An 18,631-nucleotide genomic window follows, 5' to 3' on the forward strand; every position below is an offset into this window, starting at 1 on the left:
TGACGGGGTTGCGCAAATTAATAATGATGATAACGATGATGACAATTGAAGTGATGATGAATTGGTGATGATGATGATGGTAGTGATGTTCCTGCTCTAAATTCTATGCTGTCTACAAGAAAGAAAGAAAAAAGGAGTATAATTTACTTCTCCATCCCTCTTGGTCTATCTATCCTCTTACTAAATCACCTCCGCAAAAGCATTCGTTCCTCTAGGTGCAAATTCCAATCCTCACACGACCGCTTAGTCTAGACTCCCCACATGGGTGAATTGAAGTAGGACCCCTTTCCACTCCCGCTGCCTTGTCCACTTCCATCATGACCTCCCATGACAGCCGGTGTATTAACCGCGCTCTGATTGCTAGTATTTGCAAAGACTTGACTGAAATAATCTGGACTAGCAGGTCTACTCTCACTCCAAGCTGGTGGTTCCTCATCCATCCCGTGCGTCTCGCTAAACATTCCAGGAGCAGTAGGTACTCCATCTAGTAGACGATGCTCGGCTCCTGCTAACTCCTCAGTGGTACGACCACAGTTGCACGTGTCGTGGGAGTTTCCTGTGCGGGGTGGGAGGTGCGAGGCGCCCCACGGTGCATTGGGGGCTAGGGTCGAGGGACCGTGGTGGTGATGGGGAAGGTGAGGGGTGTGGTAACCCGAGTGGTACGAAGGCGTCACGGCCCCCGAGGGTGGGGCACTGGTAGTCTGTGTTGCCACGGCGGGAGTGAAGCCCTGGAAATTGCTGCCGAAGCGACGTCCTCTGTGCGAAGATGGGTGGTGCGAGGCGGCATTTGCCGGAGAGGTGGAGAGGGAGGCAGAGGCACTCCCACCATCGTGCGTTGGGGAGGCAGGACGACTACTGGGACGACTGGCAGGACGACTCTTGCGACCCATGCCGTGGGGGAAATGACCATTGAAGGCAGCCGAGATGCTGTGGGAGATGCTGTGGCTGGAGCTGCCCCTGTCGAGGGGTGGTCGTGTGGGAGAGGGATCTCTTGACCCTTGCCGCGAGCCAACAGTCGAATGGGGTCCCGAGGAAGGACCATCAGGTCGTCCACGTCCTCCGGGAAGGGTGTTGTGGAGGGTGACGGCGAGCTTCTGCAGGTCAGCATTGGAGTGGTTGCCGATGTTGTTGTTGCTGCTCGAGAGACCGGGGCTGGACATCGCCCCGGTATGATGAGGCGAGGAAAAGGCATTTGCCTGATTGCGAGCTAGGTTCGTCGGCGAAGGAGGGCGCGAAGAAACCGGAGACTCTTGCACGTAGGGTGGCAGGTGCACAGTGTCGAACGTGGCCGTACACGATGGTACCACGACGGATCTACGAGCTGAGAAGACCTGCACTTTCGGCTTGCCATAATTCTCCGTTCCCTCTCGAGTGTCTAGGACATCTTCGCGTGAGAAGAAGACTTCCACACCCATCTCATGGCCAATGCGAATCTCTGCTCTACTACCGCGTACAGTGCTTGGCCGCATGTGGTCGTCATTTGGCAGCCTCACAGTAGCCTTGAGCTTGTAGCCCTTTCGATTTCCAGGAGTGACATTGCCGCTCCCGGCTCCCAGCCGTAAGGGTGATCGACTGCCTACATCCAATGACGTCGGTAGGGGTATCGATGAGTTCTGAGGCGACGAGCCAAAGGCCGGTGTGGAGGGGCCAGAATTGGCGAGAGAGGTGTGGGGAATGGCTTGTCCGTAGGGAGCAATGTTGGGCAGCGCGTGATATGCCCCCTTTCCAGGCTTGCCAGCGCCCTCCTTGTCGGCAGTCCAAATGATATCGGAAGGGTCTGACTGGACTTGCTGCGACAAGGGCAGAGGCTTGGCCGGCTTGTTGGGCATGTGGCCCCACTCGGCCACTCGCAGCTTCTCAGGGGGCAGCTTCATCCAGGCCTTCTTCGCTTCCGAGTACAATTCGAAAGTCTGCTCGCAGAAGACGCGGATGACATGCACGTTGAGCTTCGGTGGAGGGTCGGGGTGGACGACCGTAAGCGTCACTGTCCCGCCCACGGTCAAGCTGGCTGCTGTGAGGGATAAGCTGATAGGGCCCAAGGCTTCGTGGACATCGGCGTAAGTGATCTCGAGGGGGGTTGGACCACCGTGCTTGTCAACGTTGAGGATGACAAAGATCTCTCGCCAGGCGGAGATGTTGTGACGAGCTCTGCCAGCTCCGAGAGCTGTAGCTGTGACAAGATAGCGCACTCTTCCGTGCTTTGAACGCTCAAAGGGCGGCGAAGAGGCGGGAATGATGAAGGAGAATTCGAATCTGTAGGCGGCAAAATTGTAGAGGCAGAAGGATCAGAGGAAGGCCTCATAGCTCTTTGAGCCTGCATTGACATTCCACTTACCCGTGGACTCCCTTGCCGAGGTGAATACCATCGTCCCTCTTCTCTTCTTCGGCCCCATCGCATGCTGGAGCAGTATTCAGGTCCATGCCTTCAACGGCTGCCTCGAGCTGCTTGACCTGTGAGCTCTTCTCCTTGCCTTTGCCCTTACCTCGATTCTTGTGATGCTTGACGATGCCTCCCTCTCCATCACCAAGAATCTCTACGCTCTTGTCCACCACGACCTTTTCTTCCCACCTGACTCCACCTGCATCCCTTGAATCAGGAATGGCAAGTGTCTGTACAGCCTGAAGGGTGACCTTGAGGCCTGTGATGATGCGCTCGGTGGGAGACTTGATCTCGACGACACCACGCAACGTCTGATCGTGACCCGGGAGCTCGCTGTTGGGAGGCGCGGGATGGATGAAGATGTCCTCGGAGAGTAGATGGAGTGCAATCTCGCATGGGTGATGTATCATAGACGACAGCATCGTGGGCTAGTGTAGCGCCAGGAGAGGAGCGAGACCTCTCCACTGACCGTATTGCGAGAGTGATGGATGAAGAGGCTGGAAAGGGAGCAGCCTAGATGAAGCTGTAGTGGCGCGATAGGAGGAGAAGGTGGAGCAAAGGCAAAGGCAAAGGGCCGGAAATAAAGACGGTGAGGGCGGGGAATGACCGCACGCGCCTCGTGGTGTCTGACAGAAGGCGCTGCTTGCTCAGAGGGATGGATAGGATGGATGTAATGGACGCAATGGCGGTGGAATGAGTGCGATGAGTAGAGGAGACACGAGTCAATGGCTGCTCCGTACGCAGCCAGGGGTGGCTGATGGCCTCTGGTACACTTTTCCGTCTCTTGGCCTGCAATTGCGCCGGCCGGGAAAACAGCGACGCAAGCGGACGTCGAAAAGGCAGACGTGAGGGCGGGCAGGCGGGTCTTGGCTCGTCTAGGTTTTCCCAAGGCACCGCGCGGCAATGGCAGTGAACCTACCTTGCCACGCTTGCCTCGCTTGCGCCTTGGCCTGGCAAACCTTTGGCAAGGGTACCCTGCGTGCGCCATGCTACCGCTGACACTGCTGCCTCGGAGAGATTCCTCAGATCTCGGTGTGCTAGCGGCCCGATCTGCGCGCTTCAGACGAGGTAGAGGCAGCCAGCTGACTGCTGACGAGCTTAGCTGCCTTTGCGAACAAAGCACTCAGGCACGCACGCATGCATGCCGTCGATCCCAGCCACATCTTCGGCGACTTACGCGATTGGGCTCCGCGAAGCGCCAACGCGGTCCAAGACAGCAGACACAAGATGAAGAAGGAGAAACAGCAGCGATAAAGATAAGAGGTGGGTGTAAGGGTGAGAGGAGAGAAGTGAAGGTGAAGGTGCCATAGAAAAGAGTGATGTGTCAGTCAGCTCTCAAGCCACAATCTGGCATGCTGCGTCGTCAGTGGAGTGACAAGGGCTTTTGCACTCTCATTGGGCTCTTGATCTTCTGGTCTCCTCATCCAATTCAACCGCGGAGCAAAGCGTGGTGAAGATCATGCGAGATGGAATGATTGCCTTGCTTTGCCTTTCCCAAGCAGTGACGACCTCGCTTGCCAGAGAGCTGAATACTACGGAGACATCCTCCATCGCCTTGCACCTCTTTCTCAACTAGCCAGAAGCCTCGAAAGGAGTGGAAGGATAGCGTCCGTACCCACCCACACGGGAGCTAGCAGATGCCGGCCAGCGAGCCACCGGACTCTCCGAGGCGGGGTAGACGTGGACCTGTAGGCGCGCTTTGAAATGGCAAAGGTACCGATGGGCGCCATGTGTTGTCCCTACGCTATGAGATCCTGGGTGCGAGTGGGTATGGACCATAATCCTTTTTCCTGGGCCTCCCTGGCCTGCAAGATGGGCCGAGGCGGCGAGGGGCGAGGCGAGGCGGGATGCGCCGACAAAATGGCGACGGCAATCAGCAAATGGGCCTGCAGTGCACCGGCCATGCCCTTTTCTGGCACTGCCCACTGCCCGCCCCCGCCCCGCTCGCCCAGCTGACCGACGGCGCATTCTGGCTGGGCCTTGGTCCCCGGCGCAGAGGCGACCCTCGGACCCCCAAGCACCCCTAGCTTCGTCTTTGGTCTACCAACCCTACCACCACCCTTTCCCGCACACACCTTATCGCTGCTGCTCGGCAGGTCGCCGTCGAAAGTAGCTTCGCGCTTCACGCTCGTCTGCCTGAGAGGCAAGCCCGCCCACCAGGCCCATTGCCTTTCACACCACAACTGGCTGAGATAGCGCCGCGGTCGCCTATCTTCCTGGGCTATAAGGTACAGCAGGGCCCCTCGTTCCCAGTCGCCTCGCAATCCCATCCCTTCTATTCGGCACAGTCCGAATTCGCAGCACTTCTTTGGTAATACCGTTCACTCTCACCGCATCTAAGCAGCACCGATAGTCCCCTGGACCAGCATGGCAGCAGCACCTCGCACTGCAGGGGCCGATCACCCGAATCTCGCCGCCAGTATGGACCCTCAGAGCTCCCAAAGTAGCCCCGATGAGGCTTTCCCTTTCCCTAGTGGGAATAGCAGTGCAGGCAATGCCCGTACCGGAGCTTTGACCTCCTCAACTGGCAAAGAGCGGTCTGAAGCTCTGAGCTCCCAGCACCTCACAATGGCCAAGAGCACACGTCCTCGACAACGTACAGCTTCCGATGGCCTTCTGGACGACCTCTTCTGTGATCCCGCCGCCGGGCACGACGGCTCAATTCCCACTTCGGAAATCCCAGATGAGCTGTATAGCCCAAGCGAAGGCAAGATGACTCCTGTCTCTCCTTTCTTCCCTCGAGAGGGCTGGGCGATCATGGGCCAATCCCCTGCCCGACATCACAGACGTCGATCATCGTATGCCATGTCCAGCCACACTCGCGGCACATCGTCCTTTGGTGCTGCTAGTGACTTGGACTACTTTGGCAGCAGCTCCTTTGCCAGCACCGCACCTACCAGCGTTAAGTCGATGTCTCCGGTCCGGGGCAAGGGTTGTTTACAAGTCTCGCAGTCAGGGCAAGAGAATGAGGCATACGTGTATGAAACAACAAGTACAAGTGCACATCAAAGCATGGCGGAGCAACATATGCCAGGCAGCAGTCAGATCCTCGACGATAGACACATAGGTTCTGAGGCTGAGAGAGCAGCAGATGAGGGACATCCGACAGAGCCAGCCCTACTTTCTGTCCCTTCAGATCAGTCTCTTCCCATCGATGTCACTTCATATGGTGCGGGATCAAGTTCTTCACATATTGAGCATGAGTCACCTGTACCAACCCACTCAGAAAGTATCGCCAGAGTCTCAGCTACGAGCGACGACGCTCGCAGACAGTCTGTAAGGCTACCGCGATCGGACTCTGCTCCATTGTTGTTCGCCAGTGAGCCTGGAATCACTGTATCTCGGGCGTCAACCCCCGCTCATCCCACCTTCGAGCGGTCAATCACGCCCGGAGGTGAGATCGAGGCCATGACTTCCTACGATCAAGCGCGCTCTTCACCAAGACGACCTGACAGGACACGACCATTTGTCAGGTCTCTCACCGAGCGTCCTTCGTTCTTAAAGCCGTCTTTCTGGCGCAAGGAGACTCACGCCTCCATTCGGGCCGCAGAGTCACGGACCTGGAGGTCCACACCACCCTCTTTGGATGACCGCCGCCCTTCCACTCCATCCTCTCTGCGCTTCAGTCGAGCCACTTTTCGGAGAGCACCCTCTGTCAGTAGTAGCGGCTCATCCTCCAGACGATTTTCGGCAGCTGCCAAGTCGCTCTTCACTCGTTCCGAATCTCGCTCCTCGGAAGGGTCAAGAGCAGTGCTCAACACCGACGTTGCTTCCGAGAGTGTGTCAAGGCCTCAAGTGGCCGAAGGCAAATCTCTAGTCAGTCCAGCTGCCCCTGTCGAGGCTGTTGTCCCCTCACACCTCCTTGCCAGTCGCCGGCCAACATTACTCCGCGCTGCCGTGTCTTCGCCGTTGGGCGCATCGACTGCCGTCACACCCTTGAACTCAGCCGGAGCGAAATCAGAGCGCGATGTGAAGCTGGACAACTTTGGTGTCCTTCCCCGAGAGCTTCAAGTGCACATTCTGACAACATTGATCAAGCTCCACGTCTCCGAGCAGGAGAAGAACATCGCTCGAGGGCTATATCGAGGCCATCGTGCCCGTGAGACAAAGTACGTCGGACTTGAAGCTGCTATGAAGGAGCTGATCAGACTCAGTCGTGTGAGCAAGTCTTGGATGGCACTTGCTCTCGATGGTCAACTTTGGACAGAGCTCAAGACACTAGCGCTACCTGGGCTGTCCCGAGCCGGACTCCTGAAGCTGGCCCAAAGTGCGGGCTCATTTGTGCGAGAGATCGATGCGACTGGCATGCGGGACATGAACAACGCCAACCTCAGCGCCTTGACGGGTCATTTGCGTGGTCGTAGCGGTGCTGGTCATGCCTCAACAGGCCTGTCGTATTCGACGGTGACCAATCTGACGTGCATCAGCCTTCGCGGACTGCAAAGCATCAGTACATCAACACTCAACTATCTGCTGTCGAATTCGCCCTATCTCATCTCCGCTCACCTAAGCGATCTCGCTGCAGTGACCAACGACACTTGCATAGAGCTTGCTCGATGCTGCCCTCAGCTGCAGGTCCTGGATGTATCCAGGTGTGTCAATGTAGATGGAGAGGGGCTGGAATATTTGCAGCACCTCACGTATCTTCAAGTCATCAAGGCGACCGGCATCAAGCAGCTGGACGCGACGGTAATGGGCAACCTTGCACGCTCCCTGACCTGTCTGCAGACCCTCGATCTCAACTACTCAGACCTGACAGACGCCTGTCTCTCTGCACTGACCGAGCATGCAGGGCCTGCCAGCAGTCACGCAAGGGCTGATTCTAGAGCCTTCTTTGAGCTTACTGCGTCTCAGTCAAGGAGCTCAGGAAAAGATCGCCAGTACAGAGCTCTCTTGCCTGCCCTGAAGCATCTCGCCGTCTCCTCCACTCTGATCACCGATCGAGGGCTGCTCTCTTTAGCCTATGGTGCCGTGCCACACCTGGAAGTCCTGGAGATAGCTCACAATCGAGGTATTAGGGATGGTGGTCTCGTGACCCTGTTGACATCGGCGCCTTACATTCGTAGGCTAGACTTCGAAGGTCTAATTGAGATCTCCGACAAGACCCTCAAAGCATTGACTCCCACTGACGAGGCTGATGGTGGTGCTTCGCGGCGACGTGCAAAACAGGCTGGTCCTTTACCTGGTTCGCAACTCACCCATCTTCTCCTGTCGCAGTGTCGTCGTCTGCACACAGGGCCTATGATTGCCTTGATCAAGGCCTGCCCCAATCTGCACCATCTTGAAGTCGACGACACGGGCATGGACGATGCCTTTGCCCTGCGCTGTCTCAAGCAAATGTCGGCCAATTCGCGACTACGACTTCAGCAGCAGCAGCAGGCGGATGCCGATGCGAAAGAGCAGGCTTCCTCGTATTGCCTATCCATGATCGACTGTAGAATCCTCACAAGACCAGGCTGTAATGCCATGCTAGCCACTAATGTCGTCCGTCCCAGACTCGGGCGGAGGGGCTTCCGATACAACCCCTTCGAGTACGGAGATTGCGATCGACCTCCCCCCTCGCTCCTCCTCGATCCTTCTGCCAACAATGCAAGCTTCTCGACGACGGAGCAGACGGCCAAGATGCTCGAAGACGAATGCAATGAGGAGCGAGTATGCGTAAAGACGTTTTGGTTCTGGCAAGCCATCGACGCTAAAGAGCGCAAGTTGCGCAAGAGGGAGAAGAAGTCGATGATGGGCAGGAAGAAGATGCTGCTCATCGGCGGCGGCGGTGGTGATGGTGGTGCTGCCAACGGTCGCAGTGGTGGCAGGAATGGGAGTGGAAGTGGAAGTGGGAGTGGGTCCTCTTCGCCTTTGCGCGAAAATGGTTCAGAGGGATTCAACGGGACGGAGAGTGCCGTCAGAGGACTCAGCAGAGCACTTCTCGGCGGGGGCAGCGGCAGCGGCAGTGGTCATGGCAACGGCAACGGTAACGGTATTGTTAATGGGGCTGGCTACGGCTTAGGTTTCTCCCGAGGCAATCGTCTAGGCACCGACGGTCGTGTCACACCTGGTCTCAACGGCAATGGTGCTCGAGGCCGAGCTGCGGCTCATGCGCAACTTCAAGCCGAAGTCCTCGCAATGGACAATCAAGGGGAGCGCACAATTCCCAATCCAAACCCGCTGCTGCGCTGGTCTCGTCTGGCGAGTGGACTATTTGCTGCTCCTTCTTCCCCACCTTCCCCCTTTCCTGAAGAGGGAGAAGGGGAAGGAGGACGAGGAATGGGACAGCGCCTTGGAGAGGAGGATAGACAGGGTGGTGGTGATGTTGATGTTGATGGTGATCATGAGGAGGGAGAAGAAGGAGGAGGAGGAGGTGCTGGTGGAGGAGAAGCTACACGAGGAGAGCAGGCTCTCTGTGTGATCATGTAGTAATGGGGGGAGATGACGATGATGAAGGCAAAGGCGAAGGCGACGAAGATGATGATGATGATGATGATGATGATGATGATGATGATGATGATGATGATGATGATGATGATGACATGGTGATGATGACGAAGACGACGACGACCCCCCTCCCCCTCAGCCCCACCAGGGGCAAGCAACGCCCACGCCCACCTACAGCCAGACCCATCCTCAGAAACAAGAACTCCTGGATCCTTTTCTCCTGTCTTACCAAACCTCCATGTATCTCCGTGTACCCTTTTTCACGATCCTCCCCACTCTACTCAACTCTACTCTACTCTTTGCATGTACAATCAACTCCACCCTCTCTCTCTACGTGGCCTTTCACCACCTCACTCGCACACGCACACGCACACGCACACGCACACGCACACGCACACAATGATCAACGAGTCAATACGACCGACACTCTTGATTCGCCTCCCTGTACCAATCCATTCCACTCCGATCAGGCTCGAGTTCGAGCTGGATGAGGCTGGCGTTGCGCTGCCTGCAAGGAGAAACGTAATCAGCTAGGCATATCAGCAGACGAGGTTGACCGCAAGTCACTTCTGAAGGGTGGATGGGTAAAGTGTGTGTGTGTGTGTGTGTGTGTGTATTACATGCAGAGGGTCAAGCTAAGCGGACTAGAAGAGAGAAGCGGTCGGACAGTGACACGAGTGCAGGGGTGGGCAAGAGGACAAGAAGGAGTGAGGAGAACAGCACGGCTTACTTGTCATCGTCATCGTCCTGAAGAAAGGGATTAGTAAGGAGGAGTAAAGGTCAGCATCTCCGTCGTACCCATTGCGCACAATTCCCAACGCTCAAGTGTCGGCACTCACATCTGACAGCTTAGGCGCGAGGTAGAACCTGACGTGACCGTTCTCGAATGCAAACTCTACCAGGAGGGGCACTTCGTTGCTCATGTGCAAGGCCACTGCATCACTCAGCGGTGCGGCCTTTGCGAAGTTTGCTAGGTACTTGTGAGAAAAGGTGAGGTTGACGGCCTGCTGCAGCTCAATCGACACGGGCACCACGTCGCCGCTGCCTTCCTTGCTGGAGGTCTTGCGCTTCTTCTTGTTGGGCTTCTCGTCGTCCTCGTCATCATCATCGTCAATGGTGGTGGCGGAACCGGATCCCTGCTTCAGAGTCAGCTTGGCGGCTCCAATCTCTCCCTCGGCTGAGAAGTTGACACCCTCCTTGGACACCTCGATCCTGACGCTCTCTCCTAGTGTGCCCAGATCACGGCAGATTCTGGAGTACTCGGCAGAAGACATGCGTACAACAGCCTCGTATGTTGTGTCTGGGATACCCAAGTGCTCAGAGTCAATGTCGAGCAGCTTCATGTCGTACTCTGCCACCCTGTCCGACTCTGCCCCCGAGAAAAGAGGACGAGGTAGGATGCATCAGTATCTGCGGCGCGGGTACGCCTCCACGAAGCAGTCTCTGCTGCTGCTGCCGCTGCTGCTGCTTGCCCACTCACTAGTAGCCTCAAAGACGAGGTTGAGGTTATCACCATCATCGTCCTTTTTGAGCGTCACCACATCCTCGTTACCAGCGGTTCGAACAATCTTCTGCAGCGAGTCCAGCTTGACACCAATGGACATGGGCCTGTCACATCGGAACATCTCAAAGGCATCTGTGCGCAGCTCTACGGAGGAGAGGGCGACGTGTGAGTTGTCCATGGCTTGAAGACGCTATCATATTGTCGAAGAGAAGAGAAGGTAAGAAGAGAGGGTCAGGGCTGAGTCTGGCAGAGACACAGGGGAGGACTGGGAGGTCGCAACTCACGATACCGTCCTCGCTGCAGTCGAAGTTGGCTTCCTGGACCAACTCTCGCACAGCTAAAAAGAGGGGAGAAGGAGGGGAGAAAGGGTGCTCATGTCAGCTTCGAGGAAGCGAATATCAGACTTGGGACCATGCAACTTACATTCAAGCACCTTCTTGAGCTGGAGTGGGTGAGGGGGGACAAGGACACAAGGTAAAGGACCACGATGGTCAGCGTACGTCCAGTGGCGAGGCAAGTCTACTGCTTGATTTCATTGTTTGCACTTCGCGTCCTCCTGTATCCTTCCACTACACACTCACAAGGGCGGCCTGGTTAAGACGAGCTTCAAGCATGATGGGCGATTGAGTGAGGGGGGTGTAGAGAGGTCAATGTAGACAAGGTGAAGAGGTCTGATAAGAAGGCGGGCGAGAGGGGGAGGCCAAGGTGGTATGGGTGGTTGGGTGGGTACGTAGAGGCCAAAGGGTGTAAGCTGGAAAGTACACTTCCTCGTCTACGCGCCGCCGCCACGCGGGAAGGCGGCCCAGAGGCGACTCGTCTGCAGTGCGCTGCGCGTCGCTTTGCGCCCAAGTCTCAAAGTGGCGTGTTTCGCGACGACGGACTGGCGAGAAAAGGGCGACGCGACGGACGACGAGGCAGCAGAGAGGCAACGATTCGAGCAATGGGGGAGTGGGGACGTGTTGATTTGTATGGTTACACTGCACACTCTCAATACACAGCTTCACGCCTCGCACTTCCACCATACCGCCATGCTGACGGTCCCAGCAGTAATCATCTCCTCCACCTTGACACCCTTCTTGGCCTTGCCTGTTTTCCCCGTCTCGCTCGGCGCACCCTTTGTATCATTCTTCGTCTCAGATGCCAATTGCAGGCGGTTGTGAGGCATATGTGTCAGCGCGCCGCTGTTGATGTCCGCTTCTGCCAGCTTGGTGCTGACTATGATGGTGTCGGGAGCTGGGGCGCCAGCAGTGGGTGTAGGCGGTGGGAGAGGGTGCAGGTGTTGTGGCACTGCAAGGTTCGAGCGCTTGCCTGTGCCGAGCTGGTAGGCTGCATTGTGCCCAAATACCATCACATCCCTACCAAAAGCAGCATGACCCTCTGTCTCCACAGTGTCCAACACTAGCGCCACGTGGCCGGGTCTGCCCACAGCGATAGATTTGATAGGCACAGGATGCGTGAGGTTGGAGCGCTCCGAGTATTCCATCAGACCGCTGACCGTCTTGACCCTGCTGGGATCCGGCTTGACCTGACTCCACATGGCGTTGCCGAGTGTTCCCCATTGTCCCTTTCCCGAAGCGAGGACGTCGATGCTCTTGCCTGTACCGAGCCTGCCCTCTTCCCGCCTCTCGGTAACAAAGAAGGAATTGTCACCTCCAGCAGCAATGCCGGTACACTTCACATCTCTAGATGATCCGGAAAAGGCCTTTGCCAAAACGACCTCACTGGGGACCGGGACGCACTCGATTGACATGTTCGCTCCGAGACCCAGCTGCCCATGTGTGTGACGACCCCACGCCACCACTCTGCCGTCATGCGTCCGGGCGAGATTGTGTTCATTACCCACGGCGATGTCGGCAATGGCTACTTGGCGCAGAGACGGTATCTCAGAGAGCGTTGTACAGAAGCGGATCGAATCGCCCGGTTCAGAGAGGTATGCCGGGGCAGAGGCTTGCGCAGGGGTGGTCGCCGTGCTTTTCGGTTGCGACTTGGCTGCCATAGCCTCCTTGCCTGGTGGAAGGGCCCAAGAAGGGAGGGTGACAGCATTTGCCGGCAGATTCATTGCCGACGCCTGGCCCAAGATCCGTGGCTCGAGGACTGCATCGACCTTTGTAGCCTTGCTGCCTGGTGTGGCAGGAGCATTCAGGATGACTTTGCGAGATCCGAGCTGGCCATAAATGTTGCCATTGGAATCAATGGGCAGAGAGAATGTCCTGCCCTTCGATGACAGAGCTATGAGGTGTGACGAACCAGCAGCGATTTGTGCAAGCCGGTCTCCGCGAGCAAGTGAAACCGAAGGCGCAAAGGAGATCTTCTCATGATCGATCTCAGGATGAGAGAGAGTACCAAAGAGTGACAATGGGTTGGCACTCCAGCTTCCTTTGGCGCTACGTGGCTTCTGTGCCTGATGAGATGCAGAGAAGACATACAGATCTCCCTTGCGACTGAGCGCAAAGACTTTGGTGTCATTCGCTGCGACCTTGATGATATCCTTGCCCACCAGTGTTTTGACAGGGTCACGGGGACGAACGGCTTCGCTTCCCTTGGGGAAGAGCTCATTCGCCCGCTCCTTCTCGCGACGTCTGCCTAGTGGCGCCTCTTCGATGTTCTCGGTCAATGCCCGCGAGGTAGCGTCGAAGAAGCCTAGTCCCCATTGAAGGACATCGCCATGAGCGTCTACGGCCACAGCATGTTTCTCTTCAAGTACCACGTCGCGGAGGGCCATGCCGGCAAAGAAGGGAATCGATCGAGGAGTCTTGACCAGAGTAGTTGCCGGGGAGTCTGGGGCCACGACGTTGTATCTATTGCTGCCCCAAGTGTAGACCCCTTGCTGACTAGCCCGAGCTCTCATCTGATCTTGCTGACTGATAGTAGTTGGCGTCACCATATCAGCAACAGGGTTGGCACCGTCAGAGAGGGGAGCGGCATCATTGTGGATCTGTGACTTGTATACCAAGGCAGATGCGACAATGGCAGTGACAACAGCAGCAGACGTGCCAGTTGGGACCCGCCGAGCAGACGAAGATGGAGGCGAACGGCTGGTGAAAGCACGTGTCTGACGCAGGTGGCGAGCAACGGCTTGACGATGAGGCGTCGATGCTATCCTCCCAAGCGAGGTAGCATTCGGTCTGACTTGGCGGGCTATCATGGTTCAGTCTACTTCTCTGGGCTGGGGAGGGCGAAGCAAGCAGAAGCGGTAGAGATTGCACTCTTGTAGGAAGGAACGGCGGGAGGAGCCCATCTGTGCCTTTGTCAGCGACTTGCGTGTGGAGCGGAAACGGAAGCGGCTCAGATTGTGACGGAACGGGAGGATCTAGACGAGATGAACCTCGGCAACCCGACAACCCGCCAAAATTGGCCTTCGCCGAGACCGACAGCTCAAAGGAGAAGAGGATACATCGACTCCTGATCATCCTCAGCTGCGTGTCTCTTTCCATCGCCCACTCGCCATCACTCTCAGCGCTTCTCTTCCACACAGACTTGGAAAAGTCAAGATCAGCAAACTTTCTTTCTGCTGATGCTTGTGCAGGCCAAGTTTCTCTGCCACTCGTTCCAATAGACTCGACGCGCTCCTTATCGTTTCCCCAACATGTCCTCCGATCTTTCCAGCATCCCTCTGGCCTCTTTACGACCGCACCAGCAACGCCAGATCAGTGAGGCCGGATCAGACAGATCTGATATGCCCACCAGGCCTCCTGCTCACTACGTCCACGACCATAGCTTCTCTAATCCTCACTACTACGAAGGTGTTGAGCCGGGCGACCAACCAGATGTCCACGCCGACGAGTCGTACGGGTCCAGCTCAGCAGCTCCCTACGTAGCCAAAATTCGCCCTCGGGACACCAAGGGCTATCACGGTATCCGAAATGACGGTGACTACGGTAGTGACGACCCTTCTGTTTTGCAAGCGCCCCATCCTCACTTCGCCGAGGAAGGCAAGCGAGGCCGGAGCCAGACTCGACAGGAGCCTCATTCAAGATCGTCGTCAATCGCAGCTTCTTCCGCGGAAGACGACACTGATGACTTCGACTGGGACGTATCGGATGATGACGACGAAGAGAAGGACACAGACGGGCGCACTGGACATCGAAAGAAAATCCGCGCCAAACGAGGTCGTCGAGTCTACCTCTTCTGTATGCGTCTTGCCCGACCCGTTCGGATCTTCCTGATCGGTGCTTTTCTATCAATCTTGGCTCTGGTGCCTCTGTTTGTTGTGCTTTTTGCCATCGACAGGAGCAATAGTGCTCGACCGCACGTGCAGACTTGGTCAATCTGGTTATCCATCGTATGCGCTTCCTCTGCTGGAACCTTCATCATCCTCGACTGGCTCCCCCCCTTGCTGTTGCGCTTGGCCGTCGCCTTCTACGGCCGATGTCCCGAAGTCTTCAAGACTTGGTTGGAGGTCGCAATGACCACTCTCGTGTACTTCAAGCTCATCCTCTGTGTGGCCTGGGCCTGGATTTCGATTGGCTCCATCCTGTCTGCAATCTGGGGCTCTACTCGACCTCACTATTGGGTCTATATCATCGATACTCTGCAGGCTCTCTTTGCGACAGCGATCATACTCACCACGGAGAAGGTAGCGCTGCACGTCGTGGGGGTCAACTTCCACAAGATCAGTATCAAGGATCGCCTCGAAGAGAATCAGAAGGCCTTGAAGAGTCTAGACAAGCTCAGAGACAGCAAGTACCTCCATGCGTCCCTCACCAAGGCAGCCAGGCGTCAGACTGGATCTGCATGGGGTCGACTTGGTCAAGGTTCACGCCCGCCCAGCCCAGGCCCTAATGCGCTTGGTGGTGGGTATGGAAGCCGAGGGATTCGAAGTGCCCCTGCGGGAGACTACCTCACTGCTGGCAGTGGTGGTGATGGAGGCGTCTCACCTGCGGTAGCGGCCTCTGAGAAGTCCTTTGCCGCTCAGCAAGGTCTTGGTCAGCACCACCGTGGTCAGTCTGAAGATCGCCTCCGCTCGGCTGGCAAATCTGATCGCAAGGCGAACTTTGCCAACCAGCTACAAGAAGCGTTGGCCACAGCTGCGCTCAAAGACTCTAAGCTGTACAAGCAGGATATCTATGGCAACCAGCAAAGCGCCCGCAAGCTCGCTCGACAGCTCTTCATCAACATCGGTCACCATCGCAAAACCCTCACTGCAGAGGACTTTATCCCTTACTTCAAGACAGAAGCGGAGGCTCGGGAAGCCTTCACTATTTTCGACAAGGATAAAAATGGTGACATTTCCAAATCTGAGATGCGAGAGGCGGTCCAGAGGCTCTATCGCGAGCGCAGAGCGCTGGCAACTAGCCTCAAGGATATGAGCTCTGCCATCCAGAAGCTCGATAATGTCCTCATGTTCCTGGGTCTGATCCTTGTTGTCTTCATCTGGCTCCTCATCTTTTCTCCGGGCACAACAGTATCGAACCTGGTACCGGTCAGCACCATTGTGGTGGCCTTCTCCTTTGTCTTCGGCAACTCCGCCAAGAATGTTTTCGAGTCTCTGATCTTTGTCTTTGCGACGCATCCGATCGATACGGGAGATCTGGTCTGCATCAGTGACCAGTGGATGTTCGTCAAGGAATTCGGCCTGCTCTCTACGACATTTGTCGATACGACCAACCAGTACATCGTTGCTCCCAATGCTCTCCTATCCACGCTCTACATCCACAATGCAAGGCGATCGCCCAGACAGTGGGAGACGACCAACATTCAGATGAGCTTCGACACTGCTCTTCAGACCATCGATGAGTTCAGGCGACGCCTTCGAGCATGGGTCCAAGAGAACGATCGAGAGTGGGGCGGAGGCCTAGAGGTCAACTACAATACTATCACAAATCAAAACGCCGTCGAAATGGTCATTGCCATGGAGCACAAGACTAACTTCCAGAACTGGGGCGAGCGATGGACACGAAGGACCAAGCTGATGAGGCGAGTCAAGGAAATCGCCGAGGAGCTCAGCATCGGCTACACTCTCCCACCTCAACCGGTGTCGTACCACCCTCGCAGTAACGCTGGCCTGCGCGCCAACGACCATGCTGGCGGTAGCCGCGGACCATCGGGATTCCCTGGCGCTCAAAAGAGCAGTGCTGCTGGTCAGGCATCTGGGGGACCTGTCGGGTTCAACCCACGAGCAATGGGCGTCGGTGGTGTGGGCTCCGGCTTTGGTCTGAACAAGCCGACTGACACTACGAGCTAAGGCCGCGCAGCGATGGCTTCTCTTTGCATCCATCCCGGCTTCCTCTCTTTCACCTTTTCTCACAGCCCCTGGAGGGCATCACGACACCCTCTGCACGCTTGTATCGCATGACATGTATCTTCCCGTAGTCATTTCTTTCACCCTGCGCCTCGAACATTAGAACGCTCCCTCTACGAACCTCATCATTCGGCGGAGCTGGCTCTTCCCCCCTTTCTTTTCCCTGCATTTCTTCACGCTGCTTTCGATCAACAAAAAGGACGACTAGAATGACGTGCACAATCAACAATCAAATTGGTATTCTCCGTGACACAAGAATGACGCGACTTGGAAAGACGAGATGACAATGACAAGCCCTTTAAATGAGGTACCTGAAGTTTCTCCTAGCTCGTAGAACCCTCTCTTCAGGAGACTCGACGGCCTCGTGATCACTGATATTCTTCGGCCTGACCTCGACTTCACCGAACTCCCTGTCCAGCTTCTTGTTCTCGCGGATCAGCATGAGACGGAGGACAAAGGCGAGGACGATGGTGGCGAGGAACATGGTGGCGCAGATGGTGAAGGACTGCCAGTAAGAGGAGCCCCACTTGGCAGGGAAAATGTAAGCACCGGCTAGATTGCCCGTGTTGGCAATGCAGTTGATCATGGCCAGGGCGACGGCTCGTTTGTAAGCAGGCCTGGGGATCGAGTTGGACATCCAGGAGAGGATAATGACGTAGCCTGCATAGGACGAGGCCATGATGAACATTGCGAAGAAGCGAGCAGGGATGTTGTTGGTGGCAGCAGCAATGATAAAGGCAATCATACCAGTTCCAAGCGGAATGGAAATATGGTAGAATCGCTCTCCCGTCTTGTCAGCGTGCAGAGCATTGAGATAGACGCAAACGAAGGCCCAGAACCAGATGGGTACGGTAAGGAAGAGGGTAGTGATCCTATCGTAGCCGAGAGTCTTGACGATAGTAGGGAAGAAGGCATTGAAGCTGAGACCGAGGACAGAGGCAAAGAGCATAAAGGTGAGGATCCAGACCTTGGGGTCCAGGACACAGAGGATGAATCCCTTCCATGCTCCACCGTTCTCTCCTTCAATGTCGCTTTCACCGGCGTCCTCAGCAAGACGCTGGACGGCGACGGCCTTCTCCTCCTCAGAGTAGAAGCGAGTGGTGTTGTGGGGAAAGTCGGGCAGCAGGTACATGACGCAAAGGCCGACGAAGACGGTGATGGAGCCCTCGATGATGAAGAGCCACCTCCAAGCAGCAAGACCACGGGTACCCTGCATGTTTGCCAGCACTGGCGCTGCGATCAAGCCGGCGAAGGCGTTGCTGATGATTGAACCTGCGTAGAGCAGTCCCATACGAGTAGACAATTCCCGACGAGTGTACCACTTTGAAAGGAGGAAAAGGGCGCCTGGGAAGAAGGGAGCTTCAATACCTCCCAAGATGACTCGAACAGCAACAAGTTGACCATAATTCTGGCAAGCGGCAGTGCATCCAGAGACGACGCCCCAGATGCAGACAAAGGTACCGAGGTAGAGAGAGGGCTTACCACACCAAGCCAGCATCATGTTGGATGGCACTTGCATGGCGATGTAGAGGGGAAAGAGCAAAGCGACGGCGTTTTGATATTGACGATCATCCAAATTGAGGTCCTCTTGGAAGGTGGAAAGACGAGCTTGCGAGATAGACTGTATGGGAACGGAGGCATGGGGGAACAGGGTGAGCGATTCATGCTGCGCGGCATCTTACGAGCTCCTCGGATGTCACTCACCTGTCGATCGAGGTAATTGAGAATGTAGATGAGAATGATGAGAGGCATCATCCCGAAGTCTAGCTTCCTCTTGAGGCTCTTCTCGATACGCTTGCGATCCTCCGCCGACATGGCCGTCTTGCCCGAGTGCAGCGCGGGCACACCATCGACGGTAGAGGTCAAGGGACCACCACTCTTGTGCTGGTCGGACAGCTTGTCGTCATCATTGTAAGGGTACGACATTGTGAGCCCAGACGATGGAAGAAGGGAGGAGGGAAACAGAAGAAAGTGATGAGGAAGGGAAGGGGAGGCAAGTCGGCCTCGCAACGCTGCCGCCTCTTTATGCTCGAGCCCTGTAGCGTACCCTGCTCTCCTTCATCGGTCTGCCTTTTCT

General features: G+C 56.2%; 6 protein-coding genes across 6 annotated transcripts; 2 read left to right on the forward strand and 4 right to left on the reverse strand.

The window, feature by feature from the left end:
- Nucleotides 1–18: 18 nt before the first annotated feature.
- On the reverse strand, nucleotides 19–3,260 carry BCV69DRAFT_282147 (hypothetical protein). Its single transcript, XM_025492249.1, has 2 exons — nucleotides 2,336–3,260; nucleotides 19–2,253 (listed from the first exon to the last, which is right to left on the reverse strand). The coding sequence occupies exons 1-2, from the start codon at nucleotides 2,800–2,802 to the stop codon at nucleotides 249–251; spliced, it is 2,472 nt and encodes an 823-aa protein (XP_025348584.1). The 5' UTR covers nucleotides 2,803–3,260; the 3' UTR covers nucleotides 19–248.
- Nucleotides 3,261–4,295: 1,035 nt separating this feature from the next.
- BCV69DRAFT_169954 (hypothetical protein) lies at nucleotides 4,296–9,090 on the forward strand. The gene has a single exon (XM_025489493.1). The coding sequence runs from the start codon at nucleotides 4,748–4,750 to the stop codon at nucleotides 8,789–8,791; it is 4,044 nt and encodes a 1,347-aa protein (XP_025348585.1). The 5' UTR covers nucleotides 4,296–4,747; the 3' UTR covers nucleotides 8,792–9,090.
- Nucleotides 9,091–9,630: 540 nt separating this feature from the next.
- Nucleotides 9,631–10,651, reverse strand: BCV69DRAFT_247634 (proliferating cell nuclear antigen; the record flags this gene model as incomplete). Its single annotated transcript, XM_025490253.1, has 3 exons — nucleotides 9,631–10,178; nucleotides 10,290–10,503; nucleotides 10,598–10,651. Coding segments are annotated over 3 exons (816 nt in total), but the record flags the coding sequence as incomplete, so codon positions are not given.
- A 599-nt stretch (nucleotides 10,652–11,250) lies between these two features.
- On the reverse strand, nucleotides 11,251–13,528 carry BCV69DRAFT_282151 (RCC1/BLIP-II). Its single transcript, XM_025492250.1, has one exon. It carries the CDS (start codon nucleotides 13,456–13,458, stop codon nucleotides 11,314–11,316), a length of 2,145 nt encoding a protein of 714 aa, XP_025348587.1. The 5' UTR covers nucleotides 13,459–13,528; the 3' UTR covers nucleotides 11,251–11,313.
- A 173-nt stretch (nucleotides 13,529–13,701) lies between these two features.
- On the forward strand, nucleotides 13,702–16,497 carry BCV69DRAFT_269107 (hypothetical protein; the record flags this gene model as incomplete). Its single annotated transcript, XM_025490881.1, has 2 exons — nucleotides 13,702–15,031; nucleotides 15,068–16,497. The coding sequence occupies exons 1-2, from the start codon at nucleotides 13,900–13,902 to the stop codon at nucleotides 16,495–16,497; spliced, it is 2,562 nt and encodes an 853-aa protein (XP_025348588.1). The 5' UTR covers nucleotides 13,702–13,899.
- A 355-nt stretch (nucleotides 16,498–16,852) lies between these two features.
- On the reverse strand, nucleotides 16,853–18,369 carry BCV69DRAFT_287156 (MFS general substrate transporter; the record flags this gene model as incomplete). Its single annotated transcript, XM_025493545.1, has 2 exons — nucleotides 16,853–18,175; nucleotides 18,259–18,369. The coding sequence occupies 2 exons, from the start codon at nucleotides 18,367–18,369 to the stop codon at nucleotides 16,853–16,855; spliced, it is 1,434 nt and encodes a 477-aa protein (XP_025348589.1).
- Between the last annotated feature and the right edge of the window lie 262 nt (nucleotides 18,370–18,631).

This window comes from Pseudomicrostroma glucosiphilum (assembly GCF_003144135.1).
Source record: "Pseudomicrostroma glucosiphilum strain MCA 4718 unplaced genomic scaffold BCV69scaffold_5, whole genome shotgun sequence".
Taxonomy (NCBI): domain Eukaryota; kingdom Fungi; phylum Basidiomycota; class Exobasidiomycetes; order Microstromatales; family Microstromataceae; genus Microstroma; species Microstroma glucosiphilum.

What these genes read in the sequence shown, in the direction of transcription:
- BCV69DRAFT_169954 (XM_025489493.1), top strand. Translation starts at nt 4,748, where the DNA reads ATGGCAGCAGCACCTCGCACTGCAGGGGCCGATCACCCGAATCTCGCC.
- BCV69DRAFT_282147 (XM_025492249.1), bottom strand. Translation starts at nt 2,802, where the DNA reads ATGCTGTCGTCTATGATACATCACCCATGCGAGATTGCACTCCATCTA. An exon ending in CTCGGCAAGGGAGTCCACGG is followed by an intron (nt 2,254 to 2,335) that starts GTAAGTGGAATG and finishes TGCCGCCTACAG; the next exon opens with ATTCGAATTCTCCTTCATCA.
- BCV69DRAFT_282151 (XM_025492250.1), bottom strand. Translation starts at nt 13,458, where the DNA reads ATGATAGCCCGCCAAGTCAGACCGAATGCTACCTCGCTTGGGAGGATA.